The following is an 18,512-nucleotide window of genomic DNA, read 5'->3' as shown; positions in this document are numbered from 1 at the left end:
AAATGGCATCATCACTCTATGCCTTTATTAACATCCTTCCTTACATTCGATATCCTTTTGCCTCACCGACTCTATCATCTTGACACACCCCCAACACTCTTGGTACACTATCGTCGCATTGCCCCTTACCTCGTCCTGTGGCCATGCCACCACCTATCATGGAACACTCAAGAATCAAGAGTATCTAAACATCTTGCGCTAGAAAGAAACTTCATGTCTTCTAAGAAAAGAAGGGAAATAAAGTATATGGTAACAGTGCTGCACCAGAACTAAAACATGGATGCCAGGGACCTAATACATGCATCATCCATGCCGGGATACCATCATTGAAAGGGTCGATATGGTTGACTATAGGGGGGGTGAATAGGCAACTAACAATTTTTAAACTTTTCTTTACCAAATTAAACTTTGCATCAAAGTAGGTTGTCTAGATATGCAACTAGGTGAGCAACCTATATGATGCAACAACAACAAGCAAACACGCAAGCAAGAGAAGTAACACTAATGAGCTTGCACAAGTAAAGGTAAGAGATAACCAAGAGTGGACCCGGTGAAGACGAGGATGTGTTACCGAAGTTCCTTCCTTTTGAGGGGAAGTATGTCTCCGTTAGAGCGGTGTGGAGGCACAATGCTCCCCAAGAAGCCACTAGGGCCGCCGTATTCTCCTCACGCCCTCACACAATGCGAGATGCCGTGATTCCACTATTGGTGCCCTTGGAGGCGGCAACCGGACCTTTACAAACAAGGTTGGGGCAAACTCCACAACTTAATTGGAGGCTCCCAACGAAACCATGAAGCTTCACCATAATGGAATATGGCTCCGAGGTGACCTCAACCGTCTAGGGTGCACAAAGCACCCAAGAGTAACAAAATCCACACAAGAAAGTATGGGAAGCAAATATCCTTTGGTGGAAGTGTAGATCTAGGTCTCCTCCTTCAATCCCTAGCAAATCAACAAGTTTGAGTGGCTAGAGAAAGAGATCGGGCAAAGAGAGCTTGAGTAGCATTAATGGTGGAAAGAGAGAGGTTAGAGGTGGATGTGGTAGGTGGAAGAAGCACCCTTATATAGCAACCCTAAAAATCCAACCGTTACTGTGCTCTCAGTGCTGCAGCGGTACAACCGCTCCTGGTCCCGGTACAAGCGGGACTCACAGTTTACGTGCAGAACCCTACTAGGCGGTAGTACCGGTTGAAAAGAACAAACGGACCAACCGCCCAGCCACCGCCCAACCACCGCATAGGAACAGAAGGGAGTCACCCCTGAGTGCGGTAGTCGAGCGGTACCGGGCCGGTGCAACCGCATGGCCTCGAGCGCTTGGGCGGCTAAGTCATGAGTGGTATAACCGCTCCGGACCCCGGTGGTACCGGTACGACCGGACCAATCGGGCCACCACCGCACGAGTACCACATCAAAATAGAGGCCGGACCGGTACTTGGGCGGTGCCTGGCCGGAACAACCGCCCTAGTCCTTGCTGAGCATTGGTGGTACCACCGCCCGAAACCAGCGGTACAACCGCTCGAACAAAGCTGGTCAGCGCCAAGACCCAGCGGTACAACCGCTCCGGAGAGCGGTACAACCGCTGGAGCCCACAGTAGACAGTAGGAAGGAAGGGGAAGACAAGAGAGGGGTGAGGTAAGTGTACGTGAATGGATACCCCCAACACTTTCCAATGTGGATTCCCTCTTGATAGTACGGGTTCCCTATGACCAAAAGATATAAACAAACGTGTAGAAAACACCGTCTTCGATCCTTTTTTCTTCAAAGAGAATAGCTAACCGACGAAGACCTAAAATCGAAACCTGAAACACTTAGCATAAGATTAGGTCAATAAAGGGTTGTCATCATCCTCCAAAACACAAAGTAGGGAAATGACCTTACAATCCCCCCTTTTTGGTGGATGATGACAACACCACGATTTGCAAGTGAAAAGTCTAGAAAATGTAGACGGGACTCCCCCTAGATGTGTGCCCCAAATTTAGAAGGCTATTTGAGAGCACATATTAGGGACGAGACTCCCCCTAGATTTTATAGACTCGCCACTCCTACTAAACATGGTGAGCAAAAAGACCATAATACGAGGGTAAAGATAATAATGGAATACACAACAATATCACGAAAAATAAAGATAGATAGCAAGATACGCACATGTCTTACACCATGCAAGCAGAGATAAGCAACAAGGTTCACAGGCCAAAGTCAACACAAATGACGGAAAAGGAAAAAAACACAAGCAACAAGGCAAATAAAACCCATGCAAATCCCGAGACCTAAAACTCTCTCCCCCTTTGGCATCAAGACACCAAAAAGGAAAAGGAGCGAAGCTAGCGTCCCAAGGCTTAATCGTCCTCCTCCGACTCCTCGGTAGCATCTGGATCCGCATCATCATCAGACTCGTCAACATCGTCTTGATCGGATTTCTCCACGAAATCATCAGCTGCAACAAAGGATGTGGATGGATGGGGAGGAGCTTCATCATCAGACCAGGTGCTGTGTAGATATCCAACGCTCCTCCGGTGTGATGCTCTTCTCAGAGCCACTCTGAACCAGCATATTGAGGTGCTTCATCATTGCAATTTGGCGACGCCGGGCATGCTTCTCATTGACATGGGCCTCATACATCCTCTTCTGGATGTCAGACTGGAGGCAGAAAGTCTTCTTCACCTTGGAAGTGAGCTTCTCCACCCAAGAGGGCTTGGCCCCTGGATCCATCTCAAAGTCCTCATCGTCAGAAGTGGCATAGACATCCTCAGGAGCATTGGCAGGGAAGCGAGGCTCGGCGTGCTTCTTCTTCTTAAGAACCTTGACCTCATGAACAGTGAGATTATCAGGAGAGGTGAGAGCCTCTCCAGGATGGCGTACCTCCCATACTGAGTTCAGAAAGCACATGACAAACGGAGCATAAATGGGGACCTTCCTGTAGATGACCATGTTGTACATCTCGTGCCACAGCCAGTTGGACACGTCAAACGTTTCCCGAGAACCCACCTTGGTCTTCATTGCAACCATCAAGTCAACAAGATAGCCATGGATTTCATCTTGATTTCCCACCTTGGGCAGAAGCACATTACGAAACACAGGATGCATGATGTCATAGACCTTCACCAAATCCTTAGATTCTCCAATAATACCACGACCCCGAATGTACAGAGGGGCAAGATTCTCCTTAGGTATAGACTCAGGATGATCATGAGGGCGAATGCCACCTCTACCTTCCAGGCCGGTATCGTCATACCCAAGAGCATTGCAAAAGGCCCTCCAGGGAACTTGAAAGAGCTCATCATGACACATGAAAGTGAGAGTGCGCGCGTCATCTTCTCCAAATTGAACCGTGGCATAGAACTGATGGACGAATTGAACATCAAAGTTACAGTTGACAGACATGAGCTTGACAAGATCAAACTCCTCACAGAGAGCCAGTGCCTCACCAAAATACTCCAAGTTGTTGCTCCAATGGTCAAGATCGATGGTCCACTGCTTGGCATACCTGTTCTTGTTGTGCTCAAAGAGTTCATGGACAATCCGCACTTGCATCTCATTCCGGAACTGAATAGTGGTCCAACGAGGAGCAATGGGAACCTCATAAGGATTCTTCGAGCGGAAAGCTTCCCAATCCTTGGCTTTCCAACGATGCAAGGGCAAAACCACATGTTGCTTGGCAGCGGCAGACTTCTCACGGCGAGTGGGCTTGGTGGGAATCACAACCTCTTCTTCGTCATCAGACACAACCGGACGCAAGGTCCGTCGTGCCCTCTTCTTGGTCTTGCGAGGAGCAGAGCGAGAACTAGAGCCACCTGAACACACGCACAAGGAGACCACAAGAGACCCGGCAAAGATGAGAGGATTGCACACAGAAATAGAAGAAAAGATATATTGCATGAACTTAGAAAATGAAACAGGGCTACATGGTGCAGATATCCCGGTTGAACCGGCTCTCCTACCGGTAGTACCGCTCCAGCGGTTGTACCACCCGTAGAGGCGGTAGAACCACTGAACAGTGGTACTATGGGTAGAGACTAGATTTAACCGCGAAATATGAATCATACTAGACATATTCTACTCTCAAAGACGTGCAATCTAAGCAGGAGGCAAAAAGGGATCTCTTCCACCCAATAGTTTAATAAATAAATGCGGAATGTTAAGTAATGCCCTAGAACAAGGGGAACAAACCCTAGAACAAAGAACGAAGGTCAATGGGGCATTACCGGCATCCATGGGAAGAAATCGGGAAGGAGGAGGCCTCCTTGGAGAGGATCCACGGAGACCCCACGGATCCGAAGCACGAGAAGCACTCCGGGGCAGAGGCAATGGCGACCGGCGGCTAGGGCACAAGATGGGAAGGGCTGGGGGAGAGAGAAAAGAAACCCCCCACCAGTCCCGATGGGAATATCTAGGCCCAAAGTCGCGTGGAGGTTGTACCGCTTGAGGAAGCGGTTGTACCGCTACCTGGTACGAGCTAGTGGTTGCGGGCGGTACTTCCATCGCCAAGAGGCAGCGGTAGTACCGCCATAACCAACCGGTAGAACCATCCAGACGGGCACCCCAGTGGTTGAGCGGTGGAACCGTTCAAGCACCGTTGGGAGACCGCCTGGAGAGCACCCGCGGTAGAATCGCCTGTGACCCCGATTGTACCGCCCGGTCACCATCACCAAAGCCATGGACAAGTGTGTGCAATTAGACTAGATGGCTTGAGGAAGGGAAGGCTTGGGAAAGAGAAGGCACGGGGAAAAAGGTGGGTCTCCAAGAAAAAAACGAAAGAGAACCACACTTGGAGACCCCAACACCTAGCGCCTAAGAAAACAAACTAAGGCACGAACAAGAAGGACTAACACAAGGCACAACACGAACAAGGGGGTCGGAGGCCGTAGCCACCTATGTATGAGTCAATTGGTATGGCACCGTGAAGAATTATCCTTGGGCCCATGACCAAAACTCGTCTTTCAACAAGATAACGTGAAAGAGTTGATCAATTTATGCATAATGGGGGGAGGAAGAGTTCATTGAGAGAACACCACTCCCCCTATGTCCATGTCTACATCTAAACAAAATAACAAGTTGAGTATGGTGGGGTGTGCAAGGGTTCAAGCAACATTGCTCGAATCAATGATATTTAGCTCATGCCTTAACTCGCGAAATCTTGCTTCATCCAAGGGTTTTGTGAAAATATCTGCCAGGTTATCATGAGTGTTGACGTAGTTGAGCTCGATTTCCCCTCGCCTTATGTGATCCCGGATGAAGTGATACCGAATCTCAATATGCTTCGTCTTGAAGTGTTGCACCGGGTTGAGAGAAATCTTGATGGCACTTTCATTGTCACACCAAAGAGGCACTTTGTCACAAATGACACCGTAATACTTTAAAGTTTGCCTCATCCATAAAAGTTGAGCACAAAAACTACCGGCAGCCACATACTCCGCTTCCGTGGACGAGAGAGACACACAACTTTGCTTCTTGGAAGAACAACTTACCAAAGAGCAGCCAAGAAATTGGCACCCTCCGGAAGTGGACTTCCTATCCACTTTGTCTCCCGCCCAATCCGAGTCTGAATAACCTACAAGCTTGAAGTTTGCTCCTCTTGGGTACCATAAGCCAAAGTTTGGGGTATGAGCCAAATATCAAAAGATTCGTTTGACCGCCACATAGTGACTTTCCTTAGGTGCGGCTTGAAACCGTGCACAAATTTCCACAGTCAACATGATATCCGGTCTAGATGCACAAAGGTAAAGCAAGGAGCCAATCATGGAGTGATATACCTTTTGATCCACCGCTTTACCATTGGGATCAATGTCAAGTTGGCACTTGGTGGGCATGGGAGTGGAAGCCGGCTTGACATCACTTAGCTTGAATCTCTTAAGCATGTCTTGAGTGTATTTGGCTTGGTTGATGAATGTTCCTTCTCTCCTTTGCTTCACTTCGAACCCGATAAAAAACTTCAACTCTCCCATGGAAGACATCTCGAACTTTGAGATCATGAGAGCGGCAAATTCCTCATTGAAAGCTTTGTTAGGGGAACCAAATATAATATCATCAACATATAATTGGCACACAAACAACTCCCCTTTGACCTTCTTAGTAAAAAAGAGTGGGGTCGATTAGCCCAACTTCAAAACCACGGTCTTGTAACAACTCGGTAAGGTGGTCATACCACGCACGTGGGGCTTGTTTAAGGCCATAGAGTGCCTTATCGAGTTGATACACATGATCGGGAAAGTAGGGATCCTCGAACCCGGGGGGTTGCTTGACATAAACCAATTCATTAATAGGACCATTAAGAAAAGCACTCTTCACATCCATTTGTTGTAACTTAAAGTTATGATGAGAAGCATATGCAATCAACATGCGAATGGATTCAAGACGAGCAACGGGAGCGAAGGTTTCACCGTAGTCGATACCCTCGACTTGGGAGTAGCCTTGTGCTAGAAATATGCCCTAGAGGCAATAATAAAATGGTTATTATTATATTTCCTTGTTCATGATAATTGTCTATTGTTCATGCTATAATTGTGTTATCCGAAAATCGTAATACATGTGTGAATACATAGACCATAACATGTCCCTAGTGAGCCTCTAGTTGACTAGCTCGTTGATCAATAGATGGTTACGGTTTCCTCACCATGGACATTGGATGTCATTGATAACGGGATCACATTATTAGGAGAATGATGTGATGGACAAGACCCAATCCTAAGCATAGCACAAGATCATGTAGTTCGTCTGCTAGAGCTTTTCTAAATGTCAAGTATCATTTCCTTAGACCATGAGATTGTGCAACTCCCGGATACCGTAGGAGTGCTTTGGGTGTACCAAACGTCACAATGTAACTGGGTGGCTATAAAGGTGCACTACAGGTATCTCCGAAAGTGTCTGTTGGGTTGGCATGAATCGAGACTGGGATTTGTCACTCTGTATGACGGAGAGGTATCTCTGGGCCCACTCGGTAATGCATCGTCATAATGAGCTCAGTGTGACTAAGTAGTTGGCCACGGGATCATGCATTACAGAACGAGTAAAGTGACTTGCCGGTAACGAGATTGAACGAGGTATTGGGATACCGACGATCGAATCTCGGGCAAGTAACGTACCGATTGACAAAGGGAATTGTATACGGGATTGCTTGAATCCTCGACATCGTGGTTCATCCGATGAGATCATCGTGGAACATGTGGGAACCAACATGGGTATCTAGATCCCGCTGTTGATTATTGCCCGGAGAGTTGTCTCGGTCATGTCTGCATGGTTCCCGAACCCGTAGGGTCTACACACTTAAGGTTCGATGATGCTAGGGTTATTAGGAAGACTTGTATGTGATTAGCGAATGTTGTTCGGAGTCCCGGATGAGATCCCGGACGTCACGAGGAGTTCCGGAATGGTCCGGAGGTGAATATTTATATGTAGGAAGTTGTCATACGGTCACCGGAAAGGTTCGGGGGCATATCGGTATTGTACCGGGGCCACCGGAGGGGTTCCGGGGGTCCACCGGGAGGGGCTACCTCTCTCGGAGGGCCTAGTGGGCCGTAGAGGAAAGGGAACCAGCCCTACATGGGCTGGGCGCATCCCCCCTTGGGCCCATGCGCCTAGGGTTGGGGGGAAACCCTAAGAGGGGCGCCCCCCTTGCTTGGGGGGCAAGCCCCCTCCCCTTGGCCGCCGCCCCCCTCTAGATCTCATCTAGAGGGGGCCGGACCCCTTCCTCCTTCCCCTATAAATACAGGGGCAAGGGGAGGGCTGCACACCACATCCAAGGCGCAGCCCCTCCCCTCCCCAACACCTCTCCTCCTCCGCAAGAGCTTGGCGAAGCCCTGCCGGAGTACTACAGCTCCACCACCACCACGCCGTCGTGCTGCTGTTGGAGCCCTCTTCCTCAACCTCTCCCTCCTCCTTGCTGGATCAAGGCGCGGGAGACGTCCTCGCTCCGTACGTGTGTTGAACGCGGAGGTGCCGTCCGTTCGGCGCTGGGATCGTTGGTGATTTGGATCACGACGAGTACGACTCCATCAACCCCGTTCTCTTGAAAGCTTCCGCTCGCGATCTACAAGGGTATGTAGATGCACTACTCTCCCTCTCGTTGCTAGATGACTCCGTAGATTGATCTTGGTGATGCGTAGAAATTTTTTAAATTTCTGCTACGATCCCCAACAGTGGCATCATGAGCTAGGTCTATGCGTAGTTTCTATGCACGAGTAGAACACAAGTTGTTGTGGGCGTCGATTTTGTCAATTTACTTGCCGTTACTAGTCTTATCTTGATTCGGCGGCATCGTGGGATGAAGCGGCCCACCGACCTTACACGTATGCTTACGTGAGACTGGTTCCACCGACTGACTTGCACTAGTTGCATAAGGTGGCTAGCGGGTGTCTGTCTCTCCCACTTTAGTCAGATCGGATTCAATGAGAAGGGTCCTTATGAAGGGTAAATAGAAATTGGCATATCACGTTGTGTTTTTGGCGTAGGTAAGAAATGTTCTTGCTAGAAACCTATAGCAGCCACGTAAAAACTTGCAACAACAATTAGAGGACGCCTAACTTGTTTTTGCAGCATATGCCGTGTGATGTGATATGGCCAAAAGGATGTGATGTATGAGATTGATCATGTTCTTGTAATAGGAATCACGACTTGCATGTCGATGAGTATGACAACCGGCAGGAGACATAGGAGTTGTCTTAATTTATTTATGACATGCGTGTCAACTTATACGTCATGTAATTACTTTACTTTATCGCTAACCGTTAGCCATAGTAGTAGAAGTAATAGTTGACGAGACAACTTCATGAAGACACGATGATGGAGATCATGGTGTCATGCCGGTGACGACGATGATCATGGCGCCCAGAAGATGGAGATCAAAAAGGAGCAAAATGATATTGGACATATCATGTCACTATTTGATTGCATGTGATGTTTATCATGTTTTACATCTTATTTGCTTAGAACGACGATAGCATAAATAAGATGATCCCTCGCAATAATTTCAAGAAAGTATTCCCCCTAACTGTGCACCGTTGCTAAGGTCCGTTGTTCCGAAGCACCACGTGATGATCGGGTGTGATAGGTTCTAACGTTCGCATACAACGGGTGTAAGTCAGATTTACACACGCAAAACACTTAGGTTGACTTGACGAGCCTAGCATATACAGACATGGCCTCGGAACACGGAAGACTGAAAGGTCGAACATGAGTCATGTAGAAGATACGATCAACATGAAGATGTTCACCGATGATGACTAGTCCGTCTCACATGATGATCGGACATGACCTAGTTGAATCGGATCATGTATCACTTAGATGACTAGAGGGATGTCTATCTGAGTGGGAGTTCATTAAATAATTTGATTAGATGAACTTAATTATCATGAACTTAGTCTAAAATATTTACAATATGCCTTCTAGATCAAATGGCCCATGCTAATGTTGTCCTCAACTTCAACGCGTTCCTAGAGAAAACCAAGCTGAAAGACGATGGTAGCAACTATACAGACTGGATCCGGAACATGAGGATCATCCCCATAGCTGCCAAGAAAGCATATGTCCTTGAAGCACCGCTAGGTGAAGCACCATCCCCAGCAAACCAAGACATTATGAACGCTTGGCAGTCCCGTGTTGATGATTACTCCCTGGTTCAGTGTGGCATGCTTTACAGGTTAGAACCGGGGCTCCAGAAGCGTTTTGAGCAACACGGAGCATATGAGATGTTCCAAGAGCTGAAAATGGTTTTCCAAGATCATGCCTGGGTCAAGAGATATGAAGTCTCCGACAAGTTCTATAGTTGTAAGATGGAGGAAAATAGTTCCTTCAGCGAGCACATACTCAAAATGTCTGGGCTGCACAACCGCTTGTCTCAGCTGGGAGTTAATCTCCCAGATGATGCGGTCGTTGACAAAATCCTTCAATCACTCCCACCTAGCTACAAGAGCTTTGTGATGAACTTCAATATGCAGGGGATGGAAAAGACCATTCCTGAGGTATATTCAATGCTGAAATCAGCGGAGGTGGAAATCAAAAAGGAACATCAAGTGTTGATGGTGAATAAAACCACTAAGTTCAAGAAAGGCAAGGGTAAAAAGAACTTCAAGAAGGACGGCAAGGGAGTTGCCGCGCCCGGTAAGCAAGCTACCGGGAAGAAGCCAAAGAATGGACCCAAGCCTGAGACCGAGTGTTTTTATTGCAAGGGAAGTGGTCATTGGAAGCGGAACTGCCCCAAGTACTTAGCGGACAAGAAGGCCGGCAACACCAAAGGTATATGTGATATACATGTTATTGATGTGTACCTTACCAATACTCGTAGTAGCTCCTGGGTATTTGATACCGGTGCGGTTGCTCATATTTGTAACTCAAAACAGGAGTTGCGGAATAAGCGGAGACTGGCGAAGGACGAGGTGACGATGCGCGTCGGGAATGGTTCCAAGGTCGATGTGATCGCCGTCAGCACGCTACCTCTACATTTACCTATGGGATTAGTTTTAAACCTCAATAATTGTTATTTAGTGTCAGCTTTGAGCATGAACATTGTATCAAGATCTCGTTTAATACGAGATGGCTACTCATTTAAATCCGAGAATAATGGTTGTTCTATTTATATGAGAGATATGTTTTATGGTCATGCCCCGCTGGTCAATGGTTTATTCTTATTTAATCTCGAACATGATGTTACACATATTCATAGTGTGAATACCAAAATATGTAAGGTTGATAATGATAGTCCCACATACTTGTGGCACTGCCGCCTTGGTCACATTGGTGTCAAACGCATGAAGAAGCTCCATGCAGATGGACTTTTGGAGTCTCTTGATTATGAATCATTTGACACGTGCGAACCATGCCTCATGGGCAAAATGACCAAGACTCCGTTCTCCGGAATAATGGAGTGAGCAACCAACTTATTGGAAATCATACATACTGATGTGTGCGATCCAATGAGTGTTGAGGCTCGCGGTGGCTATCGTTATGTTCTCACCCTCACTGATGACTTGAGTAGATATGGGTATGTCTACTTAATGAAACACAAGTCTGAGACCTTTGAAAAGTTCAAAGAATTTCAGAGTGAGGTTGAGAATAAACGTGACAGGAAAATCAAGTTCTTACGATCAGATCGTGGGGGAGAATATTTGAGTCATGAATTTGGCATGCACTTAAGGAAATGTGGAATAGTTTCACAACTCACGCCGCCTGGAACACCTCAGCGTAATGGTGTGTCCGAACGTCGTAATCGCACTCTATTGGATATGGTGCGATCTATGATGTCTCTTACCGATCTACCGCTGTCATTTTGGGGCTATGCTTTAGAGACTACCGCATTCACTTTAAATAGGGCTCCGTCGAAATCCGTTGAGACGACACCGTATGAATTATGGTTTGGGAAGAAACCTAAGCTGTCGTTTCTAAAAGTTTGGGGATGCGATGCTTATGTGAAGAAACTTCAACCTGAAAAGCTCGAACCCAAATCGGAAAAATGCGTCTTCATAGGATACCCTAAAGAAACTATTGGGTATACCTTCTACCTCGGATCTGAAGGCAAGATCTTTGTTGCCAAGAATGGATCCTTTCTAGAGAAAGAGTTTCTCTTGAAAGAAGTAAGTGGGAGGAAAGTAGAACTTGATGAAGTATTGCCTCTTGAACCGGAGAGTGGCGCAGCTCAGGAAAATGTTCCTGAGGTGCCTGCACCGACTAGAGAGGAAGTTAATGATGATGATCATGAAACTTTAGATCAAGTTGCTACTGAACTTCGTAGGTCCACAAGGACACGTTCCGCACCAGAGTGGTACGGCAACCCTGTCCTGGAAATCATGTTGTTGGACAATGGTGAACCTTCGAACTATGAAGAAGCGATAGCGGGCCCAGATTCCGACAAATGGCTGGAAGCCATGAAATCCGAGATAGGATCCATGTACGAAAACAAAGTATGGACTTTGACTGACTTGCCCGATGATCGACGAGCCATAGAAAATAAATGGATCTTTAAGAACAAGACAGACGCGGATGGTAATGTGACCATCTATAAGGCTCGGCTTGTCGCTAAGGGTTATCGACAAGTTCAAGGGGTTGACTATGATGAGACCTTCTCACCCGTAGCGAAGCTGAAGTCTGTCCGAATCATGTTAGCAATTGCCGCATTCTATGATTATGAGATATGGCAAATGGACGTCAAAACGGCATTCCTTAATGGTTTCCTTAAGGAAGAATTGTATATGATGCAGCCGGAAGGTTTTGTCGATCCTAAGAATGCTGACAAGGTGTGCAAGCTCCAACGCTCAATCTATGGGCTGGTGCAAGCATCTCAGAGTTGGAACATTCGATTTGATGAGATGATCAAAGCGTTTGGGTTTACGCAGACTTATGGATAAGCCTGTGTTTACAAGAAAGTGAGTGGGAGCTCTGTAGCATTTCTCATATTATATGTGGACGACATGTTGGGGAACGTAGTAATTTTAAAAAATTTCCTACGCACACGCAAGATCATGGTGATGCACAGCAACGAGAGGGGAGAGTGTTATCTACGTACCCTTGTAGATCGCAACGGAAGTGTTGACACAACGTAGAGGAAGTAGTCGTACGTCTTCTTCCCGATCCGACCGATCCAAGCACCGTTACTCCGGCACCTCCGAGTTCTTAGCACACGTACAGCTCGATGACGATCCCCGGGCTCCGATCCAGCAAAGCTTCGGGGATGAGTTCTATCAGCACAACGGTGTGGTGACGATGATGATGTTCTACCAACGCAGGGCTTCGCCTAAGCACTACAACGATATGACCGAGGTGGAATATGGTGGCAGGGGGCACCGCACACGGCTAAGGAACGATCACGAGGATCAATTGTGTGTTCTAGGGTGCCCCCTGCCCCCATATATAAAGGAGGGAGGGGAGGTGCGGCCGGCCCTCTAGGGGTGCGCCTGGAGGAGTCCTACTCCCACCGGGAGTAGGACTCCCCTCCACTTGCCTTGTTGGATAAGGAAAAGAGGGAGGGAGAAGAGGAAAGGGGGGCACCGCCCCCCCCCCTTCCTTGTCCTATTCGGACTAGGGGGGGAGGGGGCGCGCGGCCTGCCCTGGCCGGCCCCTCTCTTCTCCCTTATGGCCCATGTAGGCCCATAAACCCCCGGGGGGGTTCCGGTAACCCCCCGGTACTCCGGTAAAATGCCGATTTTCACCCAGAACAATTCCGATGTCCAAATATAGGCTTCCAATATATCAATCTTTATGTCTTGACCATTTCGAGACTCCTCGTCATGTCCGTGATCATATCCGGGACTCCGAACTAACTTCGGTACATCAACATGCATAAACTCATAATAACTGTCATCGTAACGTTAAGCATGCGGACCCTACGGTTCGAGAACAATGTAGACATGACTGAGACAGATCTCCGATCAATAACCAATAGCGGGACCTGGATGCCCATATTGGCTCCTACATATTCTTCGAAGATCTTTTACCGGTCAGACCGCATAACAACATATGTTGTTCCCTTTGTCATCGGTATGTTACTTGCCCGAGATTCGATCGTCGGTATCCAATACCTAGTTCAATCTTGTTACCGGCAAGTCTCTTTACTCGTTCCGTAATACATCATCTCACAACTAACATATTAGTTGTAATGCTTGCAAGGCTTATGTGATGTGCATTACCGAGAGGGCCCAGAGATACCTCTCCGACAATCGGAGTGACAAATCCTAATCTCGAAATACGCCAACCCAACATCTACCTTTGGAGACACCTGTAATGCTCCTTTATAATCACCCAGTTACGTTGTGACGTTTGGTAGTACCCAAAGTGTTCCTCCGGCAAACGGGAGTTGCATAATCTCATAGTCATAGGAACATGTATAAGCCATGAAGAAAGCAATAGCAACATACTAAACGATCGGGTGCTAAGCTAATGGAATGGGTCATGTCAATCAGATCATTCAACTAATGATGTGATCCCGTTAATCAAATAATAACTCTTTGTTCATGGTTAGGAAACATAACCATCTTTGATTAACGAGCTAGTCAAGTAGAGGCATACTAGTGACACTCTGTTTGTCTATGTATTCACACATGTATTATGTTTCCGGTTAATACAATTCTAGCATGAATAATAAACATTTATCATGATATAAGGAAATAAATAATAACTTTATTATTGCCTCTAGGGCATATTTCCTTCAATCTCCCACTTGCACTAGAGTCAATAATCTAGATTACACAGTAATGATTCTAACACCCATGGAGTCTTGGTGCTGATCATGTTTTGCTCGTGGAAGAGGCTTAGTCAACGGGTCTGCAACATTCAGATCCGTATGTATCTTGCAAATCTCTATGTCTCCCACCTGGACTAGATCCCGGATGGAATTGAAGCGTCTCTTGATGTGCTTGGTTCTCTTGTGAAATCTGGATTCCTTTGCCAAGGCAATTGCACCAGTATTGTCACAAAAGATTTTCATTGGACCCGATGCACTAGGTATGACACCTAGATCGGATATGAACTCCTTCATCCAGACTCCTTCATTCACTGCTTCCGAAGCAGCTATGTACTCTGCTTCACATGTAGATCCCGCTACGACGCTTTGTTTAGAACTGCACCAACTGACAGCTCCACCGTTTAATGTAAATACGTATCCGGTTTGCGATTTAGAATCGTCCGGATCAGTGTCAAAGCTTGCATCAACGTAACCATTTACGATGAGCTCTTTGTCACCCCCATATACGAGAAACATATCCTTGGTCCTTTTCAGGTACTTCAGGATGTTCTTGACCGCTGTCCAGTGATCCACTCCTGGATTACTTTGGTACCTCCCTGCTAAACTTATGGCAAGGCACACATCAGGTCTGGTACACAGCATTGCATACATGATAGAGCCTATGGCTGAAGCATAGGGAACATCTTTCATTTTCTCTCTATCTTCTGCAGTGGTCGGGTATTGAGTCTTACTCAACTTCACACCTTGTAACACAGGCAAGAATCCTTTCTTTGCTTGATCCATTTTGAACTTTTTCAAAATCTTGTCAAGGTATGTGCTTTGTGAAAGTCCAATTAAGCGTCTCGATCTATCTCTATAGATCTTAATGCCCAATATGTAAGCAGCTTCACCGAGGTCTTTCATTGAAAAACTCTTATTCAAGTATCCCTTTATGCTATCCAGAAATTCTATATCATTTCCAATTAGTAATATGTCATCCACATATAATATCAGAAATGCTACAGAGCTCCCACTCACTTTCTTGTAAATACAGGCTTCTCCAAAAGTCTGTATAAAACCAAATGCTTTGATCACACTATCAAAGCGTTTATTCCAACTCCGAGAGGCTTGCACCAGTCCATAAATGGATCGCTGGAGCTTGCACACTTTGTTAGCTCCCTTTGGATTGACAAAACCTTCTGGTTGCATCATATACAACTCTTCTTCCAAAAATCCATTCAGGAATGCAGTTTTAACATCCATCTGCCAAATTTCATAATCATAAAATGCGGCAATTGCTAACATGATTCGGACAGACTTAAGCATCGCTACGGGTGAGAAGGTCTCATCGTAGTCAATCCCTTGAACTTGTCGAAAACCTTTTGCGACAAGTCGAGCTTTGTAGACAGTAATATTACCGTCAGCGTCAGTATTCTTCTTGAAGATCCATTTATTCTCAATTGCTTGCCGATCAACGGGCAAGTCAACCAAAGTCCATACTTTGTTCTCATGCATGGATCCCATCTCAGATTTCATGGCCTCAAGCCATTTTGCGGAATCTGGGCTCACCATCGCTTCTTCATAGTTCGTAGGTTCATCATGATCTAGTAGCATGACTTCCAGAACAGGATTACCGTACCACTCTAGCGCGGATCTCACTCTGGTTGATCTACGAGGTTCAGTAGTATCTTGATCTAAAGTTTCATGATCATCATCATTAGCTTCCTCACTTATTGGTGTAGGTGTCGCAGAAACAGTTTTCTGCGATGTACTACTTTCCAATAAGGGAGTAGGTACAGTTACCTCGTCAAGTTCTACTTTCCTCCCACTCACTTCTTTCGAGAGAAACTCCTTCTCCAGAAAGTTTCCAAATTTAGCAACAAAAGTCTTGCCTTCGGATCTGTGATAGAAGGTGTATCCAATAGTTTCCTTTGGATATCCTATGAAGACACATTTCTCCAATTTGGGTTCGAGCTTATCAGGTTGAAGCTTTTTCACATAAGCATCGCAGCCCCAAACTTTCAGAAACGACAACTTTGGTTTCTTGCCAAACCACAGCTCATAAGGCGTCGTCTCAACGGATTTTGATGGTACCCTATTTAACGTGAATGCGGTCGTCTCTAGAGCGTATCCCCAAAATGATATCGGTAAATCAGTAAGAGACATCATAGATCGCACCATATCAAGTAAAGTACGATTACAATGTTCGGACACACCATTACGCTGTGGTGTTCCGGGTGGCGTGAATTGCGAAACTATTCCGCATTGTTTCAAATGTACACTAAACTCGTAACTCAAATATTCTCCTCCACGATCAGATCGTAGAAACTTTATTTTCTTGTTACGATGATTTTCAACTTCACTCTGAAATTCTTTGAACTTTTCAAATGTCTCAGACTTATGTTTCATTAAGTAGATATACCCATATCTGCTTAAATCATCTGTGAAGGTGAGAAAATAACGATATCCGCCACGAGCCTCAATATTCATTGGACCACATACATCTGTATGTATGATTTCCAACAAATCTGTTGCTCTCTCCATAGTACCGGAGAACGGTGTTTTAGTCATCTTGCCCATGAGGCACGGTTCGCAAGTACCAAGTGATTCATAATCAAGTGGTTCCAAAAGTCCATCAGTATGGAGTTTCTTCATGCGCTTTACACCGATATGACCTAAACGACAGTGCCACAAATAAGTTGCACCTTCATTATCAACTCTGCATCTTTTGGCTTCAACATTATGAATATGTGTATCACTACTATCGAGATTCAATAAAAATAGACCACTCTTCAAGGGTGCATGACCATAAAATATATTACTCATATAAATAGAACAACCATTATTCTCTGATTTAAATGAATAACCGTCTCGCATTAAACAAGATCCAGATATAATGTTCATGCTCAATGCTGGCACCAAATAACAATTATTTAGGTTTAATACTAATCCCGAAGGTAGATGTAGAGGTAGCGTGCCGACCGCGATCACATCGACTTTGGAACCGTTTCCCACGCGCATCGTCACCTCGTCCTTAGCCAATCTTCGCTTAATCCGTAGTCCCTGTTTCGAGTTGCAAATATTAGCAACAGAACCAGTATCAAATACCCAGGTGCTACTGCGAGCATTAGTAAGGCACACATCAATTACATGTATATCACATATACCTTTGTTCACCTTGCCATCCTTCTTATCCGCCAAATACTTGGGGCAGTTCCGCTTCCAGTGACCAGTCTGCTTGCAGTAGAAGCACTCAGTTTCAGGCTTAGGTCCAGACTTGGGTTTCTTCTTCCCTTTGCCCTTTTTCTTGAAACCAGTGGTCTTGTTGACCATCAACACTTGATGCTCCTTCTTGATTTCTACCTCCGCAGCTTTCAGCATTGCGAAGAGCTCAGGAATAGTCTTGTTCATCCCTTGCATATTATAGTTCATCACGAAGCTCTTGTAGCTTGGTGGCAGTGATTGGAGAATTCTGTCAATGACGCAATCATCTGGAAGATTAACTCCCAATTGAATCAAGTGATTATTATACCCAGACATTTTGAGTATATGCTCACTGACAGAACTGTTCTCCTCCATCTTGCAGCTATAGAAATTATTGGAGACTTCATATCTCTCAATCCGGGCATTTGCTTGAAATATTAACTTCAACTCCTGAAACATCTCATATGCTCCATGACGTTCAAAACATCGTTGAAGTCCTGATTCTAAGCCGTAAAGCATGGCACGCTGAACTATCGAGTAGTCATCAGCTTTGCTCTGCCAGACGTTCATAACATCTGGTGTTGCTCCAGCAGCAGGCCTGGCACCCAGCGGTGCTTCCAGGACGTAATTCTTCTGTGCAGCAATGAGGATAATCCTCAAGTTACGGACCCAGTCCGTGTAATTGCTACCATCATCTTTCAACTTTGCTTTCTCAAGGAACGCATTAAAATTCAACGGAACAACAGCACGAGCCATCTATCTACAATCAACATAAACAAGCAAGATACTATCAGGTACTAAGTTTCATGATAAATTTAAGTTCAATTAATCATATTACTTAAGAACTCCCACTTAGATAGACATCCCTCTAATCCTCTAAGTGATCACGTGATCCAAATCAACTAAACCATGTCCGATCATCACGTGAGATGGAGTAGTTTCATCGGTGAACATCATTATGTTGATCATATCTACTATATGATTCACGCTCGACCTTTCGGTCTCCGTGTTCCGAGGCCATATCTGTATATGCTTGGCTCGTCAAGTATAACCTGAGTATTCCGCGTGTGCAACTGTTTTGCACCCGTTGTATTTGAACGTAGAGCCTATCACACCCGATCATCACGTGGTGTCTCGACACGAAGAACTTTCACAACGGTGCAT

General features: G+C 45.9%; 1 protein-coding gene across 1 annotated transcript in view; it reads left to right on the top strand.

Annotated features, from left to right (window-relative positions):
- Positions 1 to 4,191: 4,191 nt before the first annotated feature.
- LOC125519430 overlaps positions 4,192 to 18,512 on the top strand; it is a 47,737-nt gene continuing 33,416 nt past the window's right edge. Inside the window, exon 1 of the mRNA XM_048684241.1 lies at positions 4,192 to 4,302. Coding sequence (XP_048540198.1) covers positions 4,192 to 4,302 — 111 coding nt within the window. The remainder of the gene's footprint in view (positions 4,303 to 18,512) is intronic.

The sequence above is a fragment of the Triticum urartu genome, chromosome 7 (assembly GCF_003073215.2).
Source record: "Triticum urartu cultivar G1812 chromosome 7, Tu2.1, whole genome shotgun sequence".
Taxonomy (NCBI): domain Eukaryota; kingdom Viridiplantae; phylum Streptophyta; class Magnoliopsida; order Poales; family Poaceae; genus Triticum; species Triticum urartu.
Note: the sequence above shows the minus strand (reverse complement) of the source record. Positions and strands in the feature narration are given on the sequence as shown.